Source organism: Lynx rufus, unplaced genomic scaffold (genome assembly GCF_022079265.1).
Source record: "Lynx rufus isolate CCGP_SWC_20201006 ecotype Redwood Valley unplaced genomic scaffold, mLynRuf1.p SCAF_17, whole genome shotgun sequence".
NCBI classification, from domain to species: domain Eukaryota; kingdom Metazoa; phylum Chordata; class Mammalia; order Carnivora; family Felidae; genus Lynx; species Lynx rufus.
Genome location: NW_025814831.1, coordinates 41685715 through 41698661, shown reverse-complemented (window position 1 = coordinate 41698661; position 12947 = coordinate 41685715). Strand labels below are relative to the sequence as shown.

Below are 12947 nucleotides of genomic sequence, written 5' to 3'. Positions count from 1 at the left end.
GCTGTACTCTGACTTGTTCACCTTTGTTTTGTGTGAGTTAGTCTTATCTCCCATCTAGACAGTAAGCTCAGAGGAATGGGGAATGGGGAGCTCACAGCTCCTAACAAAATGCTGAACATAATAAGGAGGGGCTCCAATAAATCTGTGCTTCTTGAAGTTTTAATATGCAGCTGCCAGACTTGTTTCCCTGGTTTGAGGTCTATGGATCACCTCCTGTGATCTTGAAACAGACAACCTCCAGACAACATTTTGAGAAGTCCTCTCATTTTTCAGGATCAGTTGCAAAATTCATGCCAAAGATAGACATGACATTGGTTTTTATTCTTATGCTCATCAACCAGATCAACAATAACTTGAGCACGCATAATTTTTGGTTATCCAAGGGTTGTTACTTGAAAATGCATCAAGATTTGCTATGCCTAAAACAAAATTCTAAGTATTTTGAAAGATATGATATACAACAAATTCCTCACATGCAAGAAGCAATAATTTGGTCTATTACTGGCTTTATAATAATCTCATGCAGTAGATGAATTAGAAAATCCATTTGGGGATAGGACGTGGAAGTCAGAATGCAGAACTGTTCTAACTAAAAATGTAATTCATTAAGAAACCCAGCCAACATGGTTTTACAATGAATAATCTCACAAAAATATACAGAGGACTAAGGAGAGATTTATATGATGCTTTTAGCACCACAGAATTATTTAATGAATTCCCAAAATATTTTAGAATATGCTAAATATTTATGGAATTAGATATGGTAGCAAAAAGTGAAAAAGATAGTCCAGGAAAAAGAATAAATAAAAGAGATGGTTGAAATATCATGCTTTTACGTTTAGGTTAATAACCCCAAATGGATAAAATTGAGTAGTTCTTTTTTGTGTGTGTGTGTGTGTGTGTGTGTGTGTGTGTGTGTGTATAGTTCTTAAGCAAGTATGTTATAATATGAAGTTTTTCTTTTTTAAAAAATTTTTTAATGTTTATTTATTTTTGAGAGAGAGAGAGAGAGAGAGAGACTCTAGATACAGAGTGAGTGGGGGAGGGGAGCAGAGAGAGAGGGAGACACAGAATTTGAAGCAGGCTCCAGGCTCTGAGCTGTCAACACAGACCCCGATGTGGGGCTCGAACCCACAAACCATGAGATCGTGACCTGAGCTGAAGTCTGGCACTTAACCAACTGAGCCACGCAGGCATCCCTGGAGTTTTTCTGGACAATGGAGAACAACAGAGTTGCAAGAAGGCCACAATTTTGTGGAGAGTGAACTTTTGGTAGTTAATTTGGAGTTAACCATGGTTTTTGAGATGGACTCTGTTTCTGGTTTCATTAGCGTGCTGTTTGCTTTTGAGAAATATGTTCCTGTTAAAAACCACAATGTAAAGTTAGGCACATTGTTTTCTTTTAGGAAGGTATAAAGTTCTTGGTATAGCCTAATACCTTCCTTTCAGAGTTTCGCCCAATAAACAACCACCTCACTTTTGCTTGAATGTCAGTAACTGATGGGCAATCTATCTCTTTTCCAAGTAGTTCTAATTATTAAAACTTTCTCCTTCACTAAGTAAAAATCTGCTTCTCTAATTTTCCCACCATTCCAATTCTGCCCTGTGAAACCACCTGGGTCACATCTCTGCTTCATAAGATTGTTTCCAGTATTTGAATTTAATATCCAGATCTCCTTTAATTCCTCCTTTATTATGGCTAAAAATTACTAATTTCTTCAACTGTTTCTCAAGTGGCATTTTTTCTAGAAGCCTCACAATCTGGTCACCCTTCTATCACTATTCTATAATCCATTAATGTCTCTCAAAGCATAGTATCCATTTGTTTAGTACAGGACTCCAAATCTGCCTAGAGCAGAATCTAGAGGAATTAGTACCTCATATAATGTGTACCCAAGACTTTCTATTAATACGATCTAAAATTACATAAGAGATTTTAGTAATTTCACCATACCACTAGCTCATATTTAGTTAATTACAACCCTCAAAGTTCCCATCCCCCACCATGAACCATTTTAAGTTGCATCTCCTACGTTCTGTACATATTAAGTAGAGTTTGCAGAACCTACAATAAGGACTTTACATTTATAATTTTATAGGACACTGCTCTTCCTTCTCCTCTAAAAACCCCTAGCACTGAAGCTGAGGCCACTATGACCTTTCCTAAAGATATCAGCACTGAGTTCACCGTCCTTCTCCAATCTCTGCCATGGTTCCTTGTGATTTCAGTAATCATACAGATGACTATTTCACTCCTGCCCTTGCCGTTCTTCTGGACCCCACTCCTCCAATGACCTTGTCTTCCACTCCCGCTCAGTCTCCTACTCCCCTCAATAACTGTGCCCCCTCCTTAATCTGTCTCCAACCCCACTCTGGAAGCACCACCTCTTATCCTTTCAGCTCCCTCACTCGGGAAACCCTGGCCCATCTGTTCTTCTGCCCTGCCAGCACATGCAACCCATTTATATCATCTTCTCACTGTGCGTCATCCCCCTCTTGTCTTCCTTCCTTTCTCCCCGGATTCCATAACCCATCAGTATCCTCACTGCCTTATACACAGCTCACCTCCTCCAAGGACCCTCTCTTTTTCTCAAAATCAAAACCAGTTCAACCATCCACCTAATCCAAACCAATGCCTAGACAGCTGGACATGGCTGAAAAAAAAAAAAAAGATAACATGTATGATAACTAGTCTCACATCAAGCTCATGACCACAAATTCCAAGTGAGCCTGAGGGCTTCTCAGAATTCCCAGCTTCCCCTAGTCCTTTCACTCTGCTATTTTACACCATTTCATACTTTCTCCTCTCCCCTCAAACTTCCAGCTCCACTCCTGCCTTCCTGTGCTCTTGACCTTGCTTCCTATTTCATCGAAAATAGAAGCAGTTGGAAGAGAACCCCAACCTGTTCTCAGACCCATCCCTGTACCTGTGCCCCCCTCCTCTGTCTTTCTTCCAGTTATATCCACAAACTGTCCTAAAGTCCATCTAACATCAACCCTCCACTATGCGTTGGATCCATTTCCCCTCACCTATTCAGTTGCAAGAAATGCACTCTCTCTCCTACTTTATCCATCTTTCCATCCCTACTGAATTATTTGTATCACTTTATTTTTTAATGTTTATTTATATATTTATATTTGAGAGAAAGAGAGTGAGAGCAAGAGCGAATGAGGGGCAGAGAGAGAGGGAGACAGAGAATCCCAAGTAGGCTCCATGCTGCCAGCACAGAGCCTGACACAGGGCTCAAACTCATGAACTGTGGGATCATAACCTGAGCCAAAATCATGGCTCAATCGACTGAGCCACCCAGGTGTCTCACGTATTACTTTACTAATATGCTTTAAAGTCTCCCATAGTAAGAAAATAAATAAAACCTTCCCTTCTCTTGACCTCAATCCCATAGATTGACACAAAGATACATAGGTTTTGTTTTCCCACAGCTGTGTGGTCTGAGCAAGTCATGCTCATGTTTATTGATCCTGTGTTGACCTTGGAAAACTAATTCATGCCCTTGTGCCCATGTGGGTAGATGATCATAATCTCTTCTAGACAAGCTTCCAGCAATGACTTGGGAATAAGGAAAATGAGAAATGACACCAAAGGAATTGTTTCATTAAACTAAATATTAATGTGACACAGAAAGATGTACATATTCTAGGAAACCACGATACTTAAAAAAGTAGGCATTCAATGAATGTTTACTAAATTGAATTGAACCGCAATGGTTTCTCACTTTGCAGATAATAAAAACTTTTTGTGATCTGTACCCTACTCAGGATACAGTATAATGAGCAAAATAATACACAACTCACCTGCAGAATCAGAAGTAGATGAACACTAGAATCAGAATAAGAAGTAGATGAACACTAGAAAAAAGATGGCAAGAAGGCCTATGGAAGATTTGAGGGGTAATGACCAGGATGGGTTTCCAGAACAGTGAGCTCATAAAGAGGAAGTTATGCTGGAAGCCTTGATAAAATTTATCATAATATTCTTTTTTTTAACATTTATTTATTTTTGAGAGACGGAGAGAAACAGAGCACAAGCGGGGGAGGGCGGAGCGAGGGAGACACAGAATCCAAAACAGGCTTCAGGCTCTGAGCTGTCAGCACAGAGCCCGACACAGGGCCAAACCCATGAACTGTGAGATCATGACCTGAGCCAAAGTCTGACGCTTAACCCACTGAGCCACCCAGGCACCCCGCCTTGATAAAATTTATAATCAATGTATTTTTAGGGTATGTAAGTGTTTCTAAATTTTAATGTAACCTGATTTGAATTCCCTATATGAAAGGACATATACATACTTTCTAGCAGAAATATTAATTATAACCAGAGACTATGTCCAGAGAAATAAATTACATTAGAAATTCTTTTATTTGGGGGCGCCTGGGTGGCGCAGTCGGTTAAGCGTCCGACTTCAGCCAGGTCATGATCTCGCGGTCCGTGAGTTCGAGCCCCGCGTCGGGCTCTGGGCTGATGGCTCGGAGCCTGGAGCCTGTTTCCGATTCTGTGTCTCCCTCTCTCTCTGCCCCTCCCCCGTTCATGCTCTGTCTCTCTCTGTCCCAAAAATAAATAAACGTTGAAAAAAAAAAATTAAAAAAAAAAAAAAGAAATTCTTTTATTTGAGCCAGAATGCTAATAAAAACTAAAAAAAAAAATTCTTTTATTCTTCTTACATGTTCTGTAAAATATTGTAAAAGCATGTGCAGTGTTTCTTCTCATTTCAACAGAACTGTAGCTTTCTCAAAAGATGAAAGAAAACAGAAAACTGAAATTTACACCTTCTGAAGGGGATTACTGGGAATGACTCCAAATAAAAAATGTACACACATCTATCAAACACACCCACAGGTTAAGACAGTCAATCCAGCCTCCATGTGAATTTTAGAAGATGATCAGTAATGTATATGGTATAATTTACTATATTAAACAGAACACAGGATATATAAAAACTCAAGTTATTTAAATCATGATAGACAATTTATAGTTTTTCCCATAGAGTATCACATTGAGCATTTGAAAAATGTAAATTTATGAGCACTGTGATCCAAGTAAAGTAAAAATCTTTCTCTCTTCTCTCCCTCTCCAATCATCTAGTAATTTAAGTCAAATTATCTATAAGTCGGTATTACAGAAGGAAATCATATTTATTTATCTGGACCATTCTCCATTCTGTTCTTCATTTTGCCTTGCATGCATGAAGCGGTCAATGAGTTAATTTCCAAAGCAACCATGAGTTAACTTCTTACCACTGCATTTTGCTCAAATGTTCTATTTTAAATTCTTCCTTTAAACAAAGGGCCATTCTTCTATCCTTGTGTTATTGTATGCTCCTTTTGAATGGTTTCCAGGAATAAAATAACTGATCATGAAAAAACAAAACAGTTGCTCTTACCATCCTTTGTATAAAGTTATTAGATGATGGCACTGATTCATGATTTAACAACTCTAACATGTTGTAGCCTACACACGGTGTATTAAATGTTCCCTTGGCAACAGACATCATTTTGCATGCCCGTTATCAATTTTAGACATGAAAAATTGTAGCTTTAAAAGAGTTACTTTTTTAAAGAACATGTCCAATCCACAAAAGGGACGGAAGCAATGAGAATACTAGAAACTACAGTGCAGTTTTAGTGATGTTTAAACACATTCGTTGCAGGACATTACTAAGAAATATTTTTGGAAATGTTTCTTTAGGAACTTTAATTACCATCAATGTATAAAAATAAATAACAGAATTTCTGTCCAGATGGCATGATTAGTGGTGTTTTTCAGAAAAAAAAAAAAAAGCTTTTAAAATATCAGTATCTGTCTTACACTTTATAATTCTATCTGTAAAAGAAACAAAATCTGTTTACAGTGCCTCATGCTCAAAGTCTAAGTTACTTCTTAGTTTGAGTCCCAAAGAGCACCATTCTTTTAAAAAAGTAAATCAGTGTAATAGGCTTCTTCTAGATTTTGTCTCTGATAAAGTTAAAGATGTACTTACTGACTTTGCTTATAGGTTAAAACTGTCATAATAACAGACAAGGAAGCTGGCCCAGATTTTGTTTGTATTTTTCACGACCTAGTTGTTTATTTAGATATCATTTCTAGCATCTAGGTCTCTTATAGTAGTCTCTCCAGTATAGGAAATATGAAACATAAAGATTTAAAACATTAAGCAATCAACAACTATATGAGACATTCCTTCAAGCAGTGATAATAAACTAAAAATTTTCTATGTAAATATGCAAAGTATGTACTCCTTTTCCCTCCCTTCATTCTCCTCCCATCCAAACTTAGAATCATCATGTTCTATTTTATTAGCGTATTTATGGTCTAGGATAGGAAACCCCCAACACATTCAACAAAGCAAAATATTTCTCTAAATTTCTATAATAATAATGTTAAAAATTACACATGCCTGCTTTGTGACAGGAGTTCTCCTAAGCATATATATAGCAACTCATTCTAGTGTATAGTAAGTTACTGAACACAGGGCACTTAGCTTCCTTTCCCCGGTTCCCTTAACCTTGGTGACACTAATGGGAGGTGGGCAATATTTAAAAAGAAATAATTAACTTTGATGACAGTGGATAAAGGTTCTGAACTATGAGTTACAAAGAATGATAATGGTAAACCAACAAAAAAAAAGGTGCCTCCCTTTGTCTATTATCTTTTTCTACCTTCCTTTGCAATTATAAAGAGTTTTGTTTTCTTTTCATTTAGATGAAGAAGTTGAGAGAGGCGAGGCAGTCTTTCCTAGTCTTGAATCTTTCCCACCCCCACAGCCTGAGTTAACAATCAATATAAGACAAATGGAGTTTTATTTTCTTCCTTTTCTTTTTTTTTTTTCTGATTATGGTCCCCATTTTTTCTCTTTCCGTCAGAATGTTTATGTTTTAGTTAACGCATTCCCCAAACCTCCTTTCCTCAGCTCAAATCTCTATACTAACTAGATCAGAGTTAAGACTACCTAATGCACTCCACCTGACCCTTACGAGAGCTGCTGGCTTCAGAAAGGGGTTCCCCTAAATCGGCTGCCAAAAGCACGCAGGCCAATCCCACCCCCTTTCCTTCCTCCGGAAGCACCCATCACCCCAGATCCTCAAGGGCTACGTGTCCAAATCTACACAACTCCCATTCCACTACAACGAAGCTTTTTCAGAAAACAACACAACACGGCCCCTCTCGAACCTCCTGCCTGGAAACACAGGGCTGCCCAGGCCGGCAGCCCTTACTCAAAGCTCGCCTCCCGCATCCTTTGGCCGGGATGCTCCAAGGCCCTGGTCCCAGCTGGGCACCCAAGCGCTCCGGTTCTCGAAAGGGGGAGTCAGGCTGAGGGGGGCCGAGCCCAGGGCAATTTCCAAATGCCCGGGCCGTCCATACTGCCTGTAAACTGTACCTCGTCCACTCACCACCACCACTCAAGCCCTCTCACACCGCAGCCAGGCCGGCCGCTCTTAGGGGTTCCAAGTTTCAATAATGCTTCCTGCAAGATGGGGGCATCTGGGCAGTTGGGAAGGAAAGGTTGTGGGCGGGGGCAGCCACAACTCCCAACCCTCTAGCAACGATGCCCCTCCAGAAAGAGACACATACACCTTGGGGTTTCTGTTTTCTGGGGCGAGGAGGAGGAGGAGGTGGAGGCCGGGAGAGGGGACTGGGAGGGAGTAGGGTGTGGCGATGTGTGGAGGGAAGGGGTAAGGAAGACTTAAGCCACATCCCTGCCTGGGACCGAGCCCGGCGTAGCGGCAGCCGGCCTGCCCGTCGCTTTGTTGTCAGCGTCCCCGGGAGCCCGCGCGCACGCGGAGCGCAAACACGCCCCAGAAAATCATCGCAACTGGCCGGGCGGGCCCTCCGGCCCCCAACCCCTTGGCGGAAGGAAGAAACTTGTACGCGGGCGCGCCGGCCGCCAGGATGCTGCCGTTTGCCCCTGAGGACAATTTTTAAAGCCCAGATAACAATGATAACGACATAAAAAGAATTAATAGTATTTTGACTTCTTCGGAGCATTTGAAAGAAAAAAAAATTCCTGTTTTCTACAGTCCGCCAATATTCAGTCGCCCGTGGCGACGAAGCAGGGCTGAGGTTGGTGCTCCAGGTAGAGAGCGCGAGCGAGGTGCAGAGCCGAGCTGCGGAGCAGGGGACCGGCTGGGGGACCCGGGTCCCCGACGCCATTTGGGGGGCAGCGGCGCCCGTCGCCCGCCTTACCTGTGGATGCAGTTTCCATGGCAACGGGCGGCGGCCGGGCGGGGCCCGAGTCCAGTTCCCGCGGCGCCGCGTCCCTGGCCCCAGCGCCCAACCCCCGGCCGGGCTCCCCCGCCTGCGGCGCCGGCTTGGCCCCTGTCGGCGTCACGGCTTCGTTCTCCCCCTCCCCCCGGTCCCCGAACCACTGGGACCCGGAGCCTGCCAGCGGCAGCAGCTCGTCTTGGGGATCGGGCGGCGCGGCCATGGCTGGCGGTGCCCCCGGCGCGGCGACGGCGGTGTGGCGGGGCCGAGGTGCGGTGCCTGGGGCGGCCGGGCGCTCCCTGCTGCTGCCCCCGCCTGGACTCGGGGCTCGGGGAGGCTGCGGTGTCAGCGCCGCCGCCGCCGCCGCTGCTGCTGCAACTCCGGCGGAGCCGCTGGCTGCCGCTCTCCCCGCTTCAGCTCCTCCTCCTCCCCCTCCTCTTCCTCCCGGCCCCGCCGCGGCCGCTGCTTGCGCTCCTCCTCCTACTCCAGCCGCCGCCGCCGCCGCCTCGCTACTCCCAAGCCTGTTATTACGCAGGTGGAAATGGCCTGCCTGGTCCTGGGCTCCCTCGGCCCACGTCAGCCCCCGGCCTGCTAGTGGCAGGCCCAGATTAGGGGATGTGCCAAATCCACTCGAGTCTTCCTTGAATCCAAGGAGAAGATGAGCAGGTAGAAGCAGTCCCCAGCTGAAGCGTGACTGATTAGGCAAGCTGCCCTCCCAACTCCTAAAGTTAAGCCCGGACTGGCGTCTTGGGACCTGAGGCAAAGAAGGGAAGCTTAGAGACCTCAAGGCCACGGTTCTGAGGGTGACCAGTCTCAGCGGTGGAGGGGATGTGGGGCTGCGCGGGGAGGGGTGAAGATGGGTGTTGGCAGAGGGAGGCAACTGCAACCCCGAAGTTAAATACTGCGTTCTTAAAAACTGTTGTTTCCAGAACGGGGCTGAACACAGCGGAGTACAGGAAAGAACTATGAGGAGAGTCCCAGAAAAAAGCTTACCAGACCTCATCCGTACCAGCAACGAAAGCAAATCGGATGTCACTAGGCAGGACAAAAAGCAGCTACGCTTCCTTTCAGAACACTGAGCCAAAGCCATACTGATTATCAGCTGTCTGCGCAGTCTATTTCATTTGAGAACGTGGACATCTCAGGAACCTTGCTGCTTTTTATTTTCTTTTACAGCTGTCTCTGACAAGGTGGAACGATACATGAGAAAAACCAAAACTCAGAGGAGTTGGCTTATAATGTGTCGTTCCCATATTTTGACCCATCTTTTCAAACAAAACTTGTGCGCTATTGGTTCATAAATGGTCTATAAAATGATGAAGCTGGAAAAAAAATAAGGTTCAAGCCAACACACAGGGTAGAGGAATAGGCTTATCCACTGCTTTTTCTCTAAAAATGGTAGGGCTAGAACTACTTGAGGCTTTGTGGGACTGCTAAGCCACCATAGGCCTGTCAAGGGTCTCCACCTGTTGATTTTTATATTCAAAGGCTATTCAGATGCTCTTCAAAAAATGCTGAAAATTAAAAGCCTGGATTCTGTCCAACTCTTTATTCTTCTAGTACACTATTGTTCAAAAGATGTTCAGTGACAACAAATTAGAGAAAATGTATTCACTCAGTAGACCATAGATATGGCCTACTAGTGCCAGATGTCCCTGGGGATATGATGATCACAAAAATTTTACATTACTGTTATCTGCAAAAATTATGATGGACATGTTCATAATCTTGATTATGGTGATAGCTTCATAGGTGTATACATGTCATAACTCATCAAATTGTTTACTATAAATATGTGCAATTTAATGGATATCTATTTTACCTCAATAAAGCTATAAAAAATCACCCCCTCCAACAACAACAACCAAAAAATTCTTGGTTATCATGAATCATCGTGGTTTTTGAAATCTTTCCATGGGTAAAACAAGCCTGTTTAAGAAATCTTTAAGACAAAAAGCTATTTCACTGCGATGTTTCTGTGTAGCTTAATCCTGTTGTGTACTCAGGGGGCACTTGTGAGATTTTTTTCAAATCTATTGTTTAGAACCCCTTGAAGCCATCAGAGATACCAGAAGGGAATTTCCCAGTTTTATTATAACATGCCAAGAACACAGAAAGCTCTAACTCTATAACATTAAGTGGTTATCAATGGGTACTGAATATTTGAAAATTGTTCTGGTAGGGCAGTTTCATACAGAATTACACAGAATATGTTATTTTCTTTCCCTGAGAAACACTCATGAAAGTCATCATTAAAAAACTGCAATAGCAACACAAGCCTCTTAGCTTCCTTGTGCCTAAATAGATAAATAATTTGGGAATATGATTCTAATTATTTTCCATATTTCATCAGATGCTGATCAGTACTCTAATTGAGAATGTGAGGAGAAAATAGCCAGTTAAGTATATTTAGATTTTACTTGTTAGAGGAAATTGAAAATTTCCATTGTGACTGAAAATTTCCATTTTCATTTCCAATTTGATGGAAATTTTATTTTAATAAATAATTCTATTTTGCCTTGCTGAAAAGAGGTTCATTCGCTGTTTCTGTTTTAGCAATTTTCACAACTATCTTTATGTTTTAGGTTCTTCCTCTGGATATACACAAATCATCGTCTATTTGGGTGAAGAAATCTTCAAGTTTGTGTTTTTGGGGTTTTTTTTTTTAAGTTTATTTTTAAGTGAGAGAGAGAGAGAGAGAGAGAGCAAGAATGAGCAGGGGAGGGGCAGAGAGAGAGGGAGAGAGAGAATCCCAAGCAGGCTCCACACTGTCAGCACAGAGCCCGATGTGGGGCTCAAACTCACAAACCATGAGATCATGACCTGAGCCAAACCAAGAGTAGGACACTGAACTGACTGAGCCACCCAGGTACCCCTCAGGTTTGTGCTTTGGTGTGAATTTACCAATGTTTATCAATGTTATATTTGTACCCTTGCAGACTGACAAAGCTTGACTACTTTGAAGATTTATGGGCATGATACAGTCGGCTGTGGAATTGCAGGGCTTGCATAGTTGCTCTAAGTTATGAATTGCTCTAACATGCTTTTGATACAAAAAAAAAAAATAAGGTTGGCACTTTTAAAGAATTCTGGGCAAGAAGAGTCGAGACAAAAGAACTGTCTGGTTTTGTCTCCTGCTATTGTTTTCTGGAAAAGAAGTTTTGTTCATTATTTCAAAAGAGGGAATCTAGTGAAGAGCATTTATTTAACACTAGCTTCTTAACTTAGACCAACTCTTATATCATGGGGAAAGGGAGCATGGAGTATGCAAAAAGAGCACTACAAGTAACAAACTTTAACCAATATGAAACCCTTTCCAGCTTCAATATTAAAGTTACATAAGAGTTCTGTGCCTCAGTTTCCTTAACTGTAACCTAGATATTTTAATAGTATCTTCTGCACTGGGTTTGGTGGGGGGGCCGCACCAAATGGGTTGACATAAGTAGTTATATTATTAAGGTATAATAGCACATGCCAAATTACTTCCAGAGAATGGCTTATAATGGTAAAAGCTCTGCCTGGGTATTTATATTTGCAAAGATGAAAGAGTCAAAGCCAAAGAATCAAAGAGTTCATTTCAAACAAATTTAAAGGCATTTAAATCAAATTAGATGAGAAATGTTCCCCTATATTGAGTGACCATTGGTCTGTTTCTACTTGTAAGTCCTATAATTCTAAAAGGCAAACCTTACATAAAAATAAATATATTTCAATGCTTCTGTTTTTATTATTTTAGAGAGAGAGAGAGATCATGAGGGAGAGGGGCAGAGGGAGAGAAACAGAGAGAGAGAGAGAGAGAGAGAGAGAGAGAGAGAGAATCTTAAGCAGACGCCACACTCAGCGTGGAGCCTGATGCACGGCTTGACCCCACAATCCTGGGATCATGACCTGAGCTGGAATCAAGAGCCAGATCCTCAGCCAACTGAGTCACCCAGGTGTCCCCTTCAAAGATTCTTTCAAGTAGTTGGGTAACACACACACACAAATACATCTCAACTTGGAATAGCCTATATCAGGAATGGCAAATACAATTCATTGACTGATTAGTAATGAGTGCTTGGGGCACTGTGCTGAGAGTCTTAGGCCATGTTCAGATTCAGCAGGAAAAAGTGCCTAGAAAGATAATATCTACATGCAGGCAAGTGAAGGAGATATGGCAACACATACCAAGTATTTTCCTTCTCTGGATTATATATGTTTATTAGCACCCAAGCCAAGGCTCTACTTTTGAAACTTTTTAGAAAAAAATGCAACTGTGAAATACACCCATTGATTTAGTAAGATAAAGTGTTTGACTCAAGATGAGACTCATTCTGCAGCCTCAGATTTTTCTGAAATCATTGTGTGTGGGATTGGTTCAAAGCTTATTTTGTCTATAGCATCTAGCTCATTTTGCAACATGGGTTTTACTCTACCCCAATGAGTGGAAGCTCTTGAATTTCATATGGAAAACAGTTCTCCATTTCCTACTGCAGTGAAAGAATACTTAGATTGAAACTAATTTATAGAGACCATAGGCTGGTGCACAAGACCGCTGTGTTTTCTCCACTACAACACTCACAATGTCTCACAATGCATTTGGAATGCACTGGGCTCCTTCTGTCCACAGGAAGTGGCTGCTGTTACTCTGCCATCCATGGGGATAAAACATAGATGCTTCTAATGTCCTCTAGTAGAGATGGAAAGAAGAGACTTGATCACTTTTCACTAAACCCAGTTTTGGTTTCCT

At 42.2% G+C, this 12947-nt stretch overlaps 1 protein-coding gene across 1 annotated transcript in view; it reads right to left on the bottom strand.

The window, feature by feature from the left end:
- RTN1 (reticulon 1) overlaps positions 1-8441 on the bottom strand; it is a 230156-nt gene extending 221715 nt beyond the window's left edge. The window contains exon 1 of the mRNA XM_047079823.1: positions 8201-8441. Coding sequence (XP_046935779.1) covers positions 8201-8441 — 241 coding nt within the window. The remainder of the gene's footprint in view (positions 1-8200) is intronic.
- Positions 8442-12947: the final 4506 nt, after the last annotated feature.